Raw genomic sequence first — 8,188 nt, 5'->3', positions numbered from 1 at the left:
AAAGAATTAATTGTTGTTTTTGTTAATGTTGTGTTCTGTTTTCATGGATGCGAGATACAGAAGTGTGTTGAGGCGGAGGCGTACGTGCAAGGGAGAATTGGTAAACGAGATATGTGGGTGTCATTTTTCAACCTCTTTTCGCCCAAAGGCACTCTTGCCCTTGCAGTCGTTCGTGATGCATTTGCTTTCATCTGTTCTCTTTCCTCAGGGTGGAGGTCAGGTAGGGTAGGAAGGGTAGATCAATAAAACGAAAGCATAAGAACAAAAATAAATAGGACTCTATAAGGAAAGTTGTCCGACTCTGTCGCTGCCGTGATGGCTTCAACAAAGCGGCAGCTATACGTACGACACACACACACGCAGAGGTACACGCCTTACGCGTAGCCGTACAGGATGTGGCCGCGCTTACGGAGCGCGTTCACGACGTCCGACGCCGTCACCGTCTTCTTGCGCGCATACTCGGTGTACGCGGTGCTGGAGCGCACGACGTCCTCGACGTAGGCCTTCAGCACGCGGCGCACCTCCTCGTAGATCTCGCTCGAGATGCGCTTCACGCCGCCACGGCGGGCCATGCGGCGGATGGAGCCGCGGGTGATGCCGCGGATGTTGTCGCGGAGCACCTTCTTCTGGCGCTTCTGGCTGCCCTTGGCGTCAGCGGAACGCTTTCCCTTGGCCATGTTTGCTGTGTGGAAGAGTGTGATAGGTAGAGGGTTGTTGCGAAGTACTCACAGTAGTGCGTGTAGATCTTTACAGCGGTGGATGCGTTAGTTCAACAAGGAAAAGAAGGTGTTGAGGTGTTCGGAGGAGAAACGTAGTGAACGATGCTCGTTAGGCAGGGAGGAAAAACCAGAAGTCATTTCGGCATTCCCTCGGCAACAGCAGATAAGATATGTACACACATATACAACCCTGCACGGCCGCTTTCGGGAAAAAACGAAAAGGAACCGTGTGAAACCAAACATCACCCTTGGCAATTGAGCTCTAAATTCGAATCATTTCTTGTGTGTGTGTGTGTGGCATTAAGATCAGTAAGATGATAACCTCGCCCCCTGTGATTGGAGATTACACGGATGTTTTTATAGGAGGTTTAGTGTTACAAGGAGAAAAATAAGATGCAGTGGGATGTAGCCGCCGTCGTTGTCTTCCGTCGGTTCTTTTCTTTTGTCTTCTGGGGATGCGTTCCTTTCTACGCGGGCGAGTCCATAGAAAGGCGTAAGCTGATGCCCATGCCCTGTAGTTCCTGAATCAGCAGCTTAAACGCATACGGCATGTTGACCTTTGAAGTAGTTCCTTTCGCCTTGCAGTAGGTACACCGGTTGTTGTACCCGAGGTTGCCGCAGACGTTGCAGATATCCGCGGCAAACATGTCGGAGCTAATCAGAAGCCGCTCGTTCAGCAAGTTCGACGCCCCGTAGCCCACCATACAGTCACGCTCCATCTCGCCGACGCGCAGGCCGCCACTGCGCGAGCGACCCTCCGTCGGCTGCCGCGTCAGCATCGAGCGTGGCCCGGTGGATCGAGCGTGCATCTTGTCCGTCACCATGTGTTTCAGACGCTGATAGTAGATAGGCCCAAAGAAGACGTAGCCCTGCATGAGCTCGCCGGTGATGCCAGAGTAGAAGACATCCTTGCCGTGATAGTTGTAGCCAAAGGAGAGCAGCTGTTTGCTGATGACGTCGGCTGAGTCGCCTGCAAAGGCCGTTCCGTCGCCCATGGAGCCCCGGAGAGCCGCCACCTTTGAGCAGACCAGCTCCATCAACTTGCCCACCGTCATTCGACTGGGGAAGCCGTGCGGGTTCATGATCATGTCCGGACTCATTCCCCGCTCGTTGAACGGCATGTCGACGCCGTTGGCGATGAGACCGACGACGCCCTTCTGGCCGTGGCGGGACGAAAACTTGTCTCCCGGCTCTGGCGGGCGCACCTCCCGCGTGACCACCTTTATCTTCTGGTCCACATCTAGCGAGCGGTCGTAGTCGCCGGGAGGGGAGACGACAACGTGGTCGACCACCGCCGGCTGGGGGTACTTGTAAAGGAGCGGCACCGGCCTCGGGTCACCGCCTGCGACGGGCGTGAACTTGTTCACGAGCACATCGTACTGACGCACAATGGCACCCTTGCTCGCTACTCCGTCCGGGTTCAAGGCTTTAAACTTACCGCTGCCGTTGTTTTTCTCCGGCGGCAGCACAACGTCGAACTCGCCCCCGGCAAACTTCTCGAGATCCACCTCGTGTTTGCGCAGCACTACGCACCGGCCGTAGCCGCGATCTAGCGAAGACTTGTTGTACACCTGCGCATCCTCAATATCGTAGCCGCTGTAGCTCATGACGCACACCATCGCGTTGATACCGGCACCCAGCTTTTCGTAATTCGTCAACGACATTGCTTTGGTGCGGCACAGCGGCCGCTGCGGGTAGGCACCGAGCAGCAACACCGTGTCTGCGCGAATATACTGGTTTAGCGCCACCGTACCGAGTGCCTGCTTACCCATGGCGGACTGGAAGGTGTTACGAGCCGCTTGGTTGTGGTGCGGGTAGGGAATGATGCCCGCCACCACGCCCAGCAGCGACAGCGGCTCCACCTCGAGATGCGTCGTGTAAGGTCCGATGTCGGCCGGGTAGATGGCAATGAGGCAGTCATTCGACTCGTTTACATCGACGTACTCAATGAGACCGTCCGCCAAGAAATCGTTTAAGGTGCAGAGGCGGTCGCGCAGGCGGTCGAGGTGGCGAGACGTCACCGCCGGCTTGCCGCCTCGCACGGTGATGAGGAGGCGGACAATGCGGCCGCCATCGCTGCCGATCTGCACGGTGCGCTGCCGCGGCTGCGTGGAGATGGACACGTGCGGGTGCAGGCGGCCGGAGCGGCGGAGCGCGCGGATGCCGGCGCAGAGGCGGTTGGGGTAGCGGTGAATGCCGATGAGGGTGCCATTCAAGAAGACGCTGAAGTAGTGCAGGAAGTCCGTCGGCGTGACCGTGTCGATCTCCTCCACACCGAGGGAGTGCGCGGCGGCACGGACGTAGTCGTCGTTCAGGTCGAGGGTCACCTGGCTTAAGGTGGCGAAGTTCTTGACAAGCCCGCAGCTTTCGCCCTCCGGGGTATCGCAGGGGCAAACCATTCCCCACTGGCTCGGCTGCAGTGAGCGCGGCCCACTAATCTTGCGCGTCTTCTCGAAAGAGGACGCAAGACGCGTCATCATGCCGAGGCAGGCAATGTAGGAAAGACGCGACAGAACCTGCGTGATGCCCTGGCGATTCATGTTGAACCGCTTCAAATCCCACCGCCCGCTGCTGATGGCCATCCGCATGCCGTTCTGTATGACCTCCATTTTACTCTCCATGAGCTGCTTCAGATTTAAAGGACGCGTCGAGTCCTTCTTGGACAGCTGCTGATCCATCGCGCTTTTCACAACGCGGTTGAACTGCTTCAGTAAGTCCTCAAACAGGAGGGCCATGAGCGTCCCGGTGGTCTCAAAGCGCTTGTTGCCGTAGAAGTCGCGCTCGTCGAGGAGGGAGGAGTCGAAGCTCGCCTCAATCATGCCGCGGACCATGAAGCAGACGTAGAATGCCTTGTGCCGGAAGTTCCAGTCCTTCTGCACCTGCGCCTCCCGAATGTGGCAAAGCAGCACGTTGGCTAAAAACTCCGCTGCCTTGTCCGCCTTGGACTTGTGAATTTGTCTCTGCTGGGTCTCCTCCATCTCCCAGACCGTCTCTTTCCGCTTCTCGCCGATGTACTGCAGCGCGTCATTCTGCGTCACCACGTTGAGCAGGCGGGCCTCCTCAAAGCAGGGAAACAAAATCTTTTGAAACGCAGGCGACGTGCCGATGCACTGGGTGATGTGTTGGTCGTTCTCCAGGCCCATCGCCTTGAGCACCACAATAATTGGGATGTCCTCGGTAAAGGAGCGGTGCGTCAGCACAATGCTGCCCTTTTTGAAGGTGACAGCGCACTTGGAGATCGAGTAGTGCGTCTTACTCTGCACGTGAGCCGAAATGTTTCCGTGCTCGTCTGCCTCGATGATGACGCGGTTCTTGCTCTGCTGCTCCTGCACCAGACACACCTTCTCTACGCCTTTGATAATAAAATAGCCACCGGGGTCCAGCGGACACTCCCGCATGTTCACCAGCTCTTCGCGCGTCTTGCGATACAGGTTGCAGCACTTCGACTTCAGCATTATCGGGATGGTGCCGATCTTCACATCCTTCTCCACAAGCATCGCACGAGAGCGGTCGCGGCTGGTGTAGAGCACGTCCACGATCATGTCACCGCGGTACGTCATGTCGCGGGTGCGGCACTCCTGCGGTGTCACCGGCTTTGGCACGTGACCCTTGCCGACGATTTCTTGCGGGCGACAAACGCGAATGTTTTGGTAGCGGATAACGAAATCGGGATCGACGGAGCTTTTTATCTCCACATTGGAGTCATTGAGCAGAATACGCTGCAGCTCTACCTCGATGAGGTGATCGAAGGACGCGATGTGGTGGTTGAGGATCCCGCGCATGCCCATCAGCGCCGGCAGCATCTCCAGCTTTTTCTGCTGGTACTCAAGACCAAAATCTGTCATATTTGCAATGACCCCTTTTGCATGCATAGAAACACACCCAACGCAACGAATTACGTCCTCTCTTTCCAAGAAAGAAGTACGTTTCTCTCTTCTCCCCGTGCGCACGCCCGAGAAAAAAAAATGCTGCCACGTTTCTGGCAAAGAACACACGGAAAGTAATGGAGAAGGCATCGGAAAGCATCGAAAAGGAGAAGTGGCGCTGAAAGGAAGTAAGCTCGGCGGCACACCAAGGGTTGCATTCGGAAATACAACGTACAGATTTATGACAGCTGAACGGGTGCCCGCAGCGGGGTCGCCATGAAGACAGCGTACACAAAGGGCAAAGCAGGCGCAACAACGTGCAACGTTCAAGAGGCGAGGCACCCCTACAAGAAGTATTCGTTCGTGCACCGCACTCCTTTGAGCAGAATATGCGAACGTAAACTGTTGTATTCTGTGTTGTCTTATTTTCTTTACTGACACTCCTAGACGGCCTTAGTTTACGCGAAATTCATTTACACTGTTAGAGAAGAAGGGAAATAGAAGCTTCAAAGGCAGCATCACAACGTGTACGGCAACGTTTTCGTCTGACATCAGGCCGCGGTGCCCACACAGCAAGAGAAAGAGCCCGCCCTGGTACGCCTTCCTCGTCAGCCCCTCGTGGCGGCCGCTATCTTTTCCAACTGACGCTGCAGGCGTGCCCGAAGCCCCTCCAGCTCTGCGCTCTTCGCCTTGAGCGTCTTCAGTTTCTCCTCCACTTCGTCTTCCTCAGCGGCAGGAGAGAACGAGGCGCCTGCGTCGGAGTCTCGTGCGCGCTTCTCGCCCCGACTCACCGTGCGCGACGCGACGGACTGCTGCGTGACGTGGTAGTTGCCGCTCGATGGATCCACCGGGTTCTTCTCCAGCGGTGCGCACACGCCTTTCACGTGAAGCGCGGAAGCGGGGACGAGGCAACAGCTAAGCAGCCTGCCCTTCTGCGACCCCACGCACTCCTTCACCAGCCGGCCACTACGCATGTCGTACCACAAAACGGCGCCACCCTCGCTCGCCGTGAGCACCAGCGACGGACTTGCCGGGTCGCTCTGCAGAAACACCACAGGCGAGTGGTGGCCGTCTGCGCTGGGCGGTCGAAGAATGGCCTCGCGGCCACCGACACCACCACCGTCGCCTCTCTCCACAAATGGAAGTCCGTAGGAGGTCGAGTAGAGCCCGCAGAAGTACAAGAAGCCTTTTTGTGTGCCGGCGACGAGGCAGCTGTCGTCGGGGCTGACGGCGAGGGCGGTGACGGCGTCGCCAACCGCGATGGAGTGCAGCTGCTCCCCGGTCCCCGCATCGATGAGTCGACACGTGCGATCATTCGACCCGGTCAAGAGCATGTTCGACCGCTGCAAGAAGACACAGCAGTTGACGCTCAGCGAGTGCCCGGTGAAGACGCAGCGCGGCACGACAACGCGCATGCGCAGCGAGGCCAAGGTGGAAAGACTCCACACCTTGCACACCGAGTCCTCAGAGGCGGTGGCCACGAGGGAGTCGTCCGAAGAGATCGCCACAGCCTGAATGGAGCGCAGGTGTCCTTTGTAGTTCTTGATGAGCTCCCCAGAGAGGAGGTTCCATATCAAGACGGTGCCGTTGGTAGTGCCAGCAACCATGAAGGTGCCGCACTTAGTGACTGCGCAGCTGGTGATCAGCTCGGGTGTAAAGCTGCGTTGCAGCGGCTGCTTTGTGGAGGCGGAGAGGAAGAGCGCGCAGTTGCGTGTCTGATGAGCGATGACGCTCTGACTAGCTGGAGAGTAGACCAGTGCATTGCGTGCCACTTCGCCTAGCGAGTAGTTGCGCACCACCGTGCGTGTCTCCGTCTCAATCAGCTGCCCTTGCATTCCATCTCGCGCTAAAAATAACATGGAGCTTCAAGATGTCCCCACAAAAACACTTTGACGCTGTTCCCACTCTGTGTTCATCCGCGTTCCGATACAAAAAGAGAAAAACGAATGGAGTTCATGAAGAGAAAGTTGGCCACTTGCAAAGACAGGAGACACAAGTAGCGAACTAAACGACGGAGATGGGGGAGCGCAGCCACCATGGAGTTTCGGTGCCTCGGGCAGGACAATGCACCGGAGTGCGCGCTGAACGCGTGTCATGCCCATGACACCTCTACCGCATTTGCTCACCGCATGAAAAAAAGATCTAACGCCTCACACAAAGAACTGGAGCGGCGAAAGTCATCTCGACGCACACCCCACCCGTCCATTTGGATCGCCGCCGACGACGTCTTCTACGACCATGTCTCCGCATATTACACGCATCGGGCCTTCATCCAGTATATCGCGAGGGAAGAAGAACTCCATTGAGAGAGGGTACAAACACACGAAGGGACAAAGAGCTGTCATGAAAGTGTACAAATCGAAATATGAAAAAGAGAGTTAATTGTACAGGTGATATCATAGCTGAAGGAGGTCGGGCAAAGCCCACGAACACACCGGCAGCTGTGGACGGGACACATCACTTTATGAATCAAGCCACAACAAACAAGAACGAGGTAGCCGGCAACACATAAAAACGGCGGTCCTCCATTTACCGGCATTCCCGCCAAGGAAAAGAGATAGTCGGCAATCCCGATTCTCAAATACGTTTCTCGTACAAGTAAAAGGATCCGCTCATGGAGCACCACTCCACCGTCTCTGGTTGCCATTGATAGTCATGAAAAATGAACCTGTCGAAGGCGTCCGGGTCACGGATACGAGAGAGCGACCGCGAGTGGGGGTACAGGTCTTCAAAGCACAAAACGCGTGTCCCTTTTGGCACACTGCGCAGGCGCTCTGAAAGGAAGTGGTTCACCGGCCTAGGCAGGAGGAGATTTGCAGCCCAGATCACGGACGACGAAGAAAAATACAAAGGATCACGCAGAAGCTCGCAGAAGTCGCCACAGACAATCTGCACCTCTAGCTTTCGTTCGTATTTCTTTTCTAAGATCGGCTTCATGTACGCCCATGCGTCGTTCGCCAACCGCGCGTTGTGAGGGTTGATCTCAACCCCAACACAGCGCGCGCCAGTCAGGGCGGCTACCTGAAACAGCACGCTACCGTTTCCACAGCCCAGATCATAAAAAGTGTCGCTTGGCGAGACGCGTGCGATACGAATGAGGCGAGCCACAAATGGCGGCAAAATTGACTTGGCGCACAACTCCCGCTTCTTTAGGCGCTCGGTCTCCCTTTTAAGGGACAGTGAGGCGTAGCAGCGGTCAAGCTCTTCTGCAAACCACCTGCAATCACACGTGTCCGCCGTGCAGTGGATGCACCCCCTCCGGTTTGGCTCCGTGCGCAGCGGAAGTCGAAAAGGGTTTCGGGGCGAGCCATCGCCCACCTCGCCCTTCACAACGGAAACCAACGACGCATCGATTAGCTTCGGCGCCTTCAGTGGACTCAGCCCAACGTCGTCGGTACGACGTAGACGTTTCTGCATTTAAAAATGCGATCGAAAGAGCGAGACCAAGACCGGAGAGACGGGAAAGAGCCGTGGCATTGGCTGTTGCGGCTGAAACGTGCGGATGTGGGAAAGACGCACGCAGGGAGCAAAGCAGGCCGTACGCATCGAGCAGTGGCACAAAGGCACGTCATGAGGATCAACAAAAGAAGAAGAGAGAAAGAA

General features: G+C 56.5%; 4 protein-coding genes across 8 annotated transcripts; all 4 read right to left on the bottom strand.

Annotated features, from left to right (window-relative positions):
- Positions 1-374: 374 nt before the first annotated feature.
- ABB37_08700 (histone H4) lies at positions 375-761 on the bottom strand (the record flags this gene model as incomplete). 3 transcript variants are annotated; one of them, XM_015807791.1, is made up of 1 exon in its annotated part: positions 375-761. In XM_015807791.1, exon 1 carries the CDS (start codon positions 675-677, stop codon positions 375-377), a length of 303 nt encoding a protein of 100 aa, XP_015653873.1. In that variant the 5' UTR covers positions 678-761. The 3 variants fall into 3 exon arrangements, with proteins under 3 accessions (XP_015653873.1, XP_015653874.1, XP_015653875.1); XM_015807792.1 differs by having other exon boundaries at positions 375-747; XM_015807793.1 differs by having other exon boundaries at positions 375-684.
- A 425-nt stretch (positions 762-1,186) lies between these two features.
- On the bottom strand, positions 1,187-4,591 carry ABB37_08699 (putative DNA-directed RNA polymerase polypeptide; the record flags this gene model as incomplete). The annotated part of the gene is made up of 1 exon (XM_015807790.1): positions 1,187-4,591. One exon carries the CDS (start codon positions 4,589-4,591, stop codon positions 1,187-1,189), a length of 3,405 nt encoding a protein of 1,134 aa, XP_015653872.1.
- Positions 4,592-5,193: 602 nt separating this feature from the next.
- On the bottom strand, positions 5,194-6,493 carry ABB37_08698 (hypothetical protein; the record flags this gene model as incomplete). Its single annotated transcript, XM_015807789.1, has 1 exon — positions 5,194-6,493. Exon 1 carries the CDS (start codon positions 6,442-6,444, stop codon positions 5,194-5,196), a length of 1,251 nt encoding a protein of 416 aa, XP_015653871.1. The 5' UTR covers positions 6,445-6,493.
- Positions 6,494-7,162: 669 nt separating this feature from the next.
- ABB37_08697 (hypothetical protein) lies at positions 7,163-8,153 on the bottom strand (the record flags this gene model as incomplete). Of its 3 annotated transcripts, none has more annotated exons than XM_015807786.1 (1): positions 7,163-8,153. In XM_015807786.1, the coding sequence occupies exon 1, from the start codon at positions 8,000-8,002 to the stop codon at positions 7,163-7,165; it is 840 nt and encodes a 279-aa protein (XP_015653868.1). In that variant the 5' UTR covers positions 8,003-8,153. The 3 variants fall into 3 exon arrangements, with proteins under 3 accessions (XP_015653868.1, XP_015653869.1, XP_015653870.1); XM_015807787.1 differs by having other exon boundaries at positions 7,163-8,076; XM_015807788.1 differs by having other exon boundaries at positions 7,163-8,067.
- Positions 8,154-8,188: the final 35 nt, after the last annotated feature.

The sequence above is a fragment of the Leptomonas pyrrhocoris genome (genome assembly GCF_001293395.1).
Source record: "Leptomonas pyrrhocoris isolate H10 chromosome Unknown, whole genome shotgun sequence".
Taxonomy (NCBI): domain Eukaryota; phylum Euglenozoa; class Kinetoplastea; order Trypanosomatida; family Trypanosomatidae; genus Leptomonas; species Leptomonas pyrrhocoris.
The sequence above is the reverse complement of the archived record's forward strand: the minus strand, read 5'-3'. Positions and strand labels throughout refer to the sequence as shown.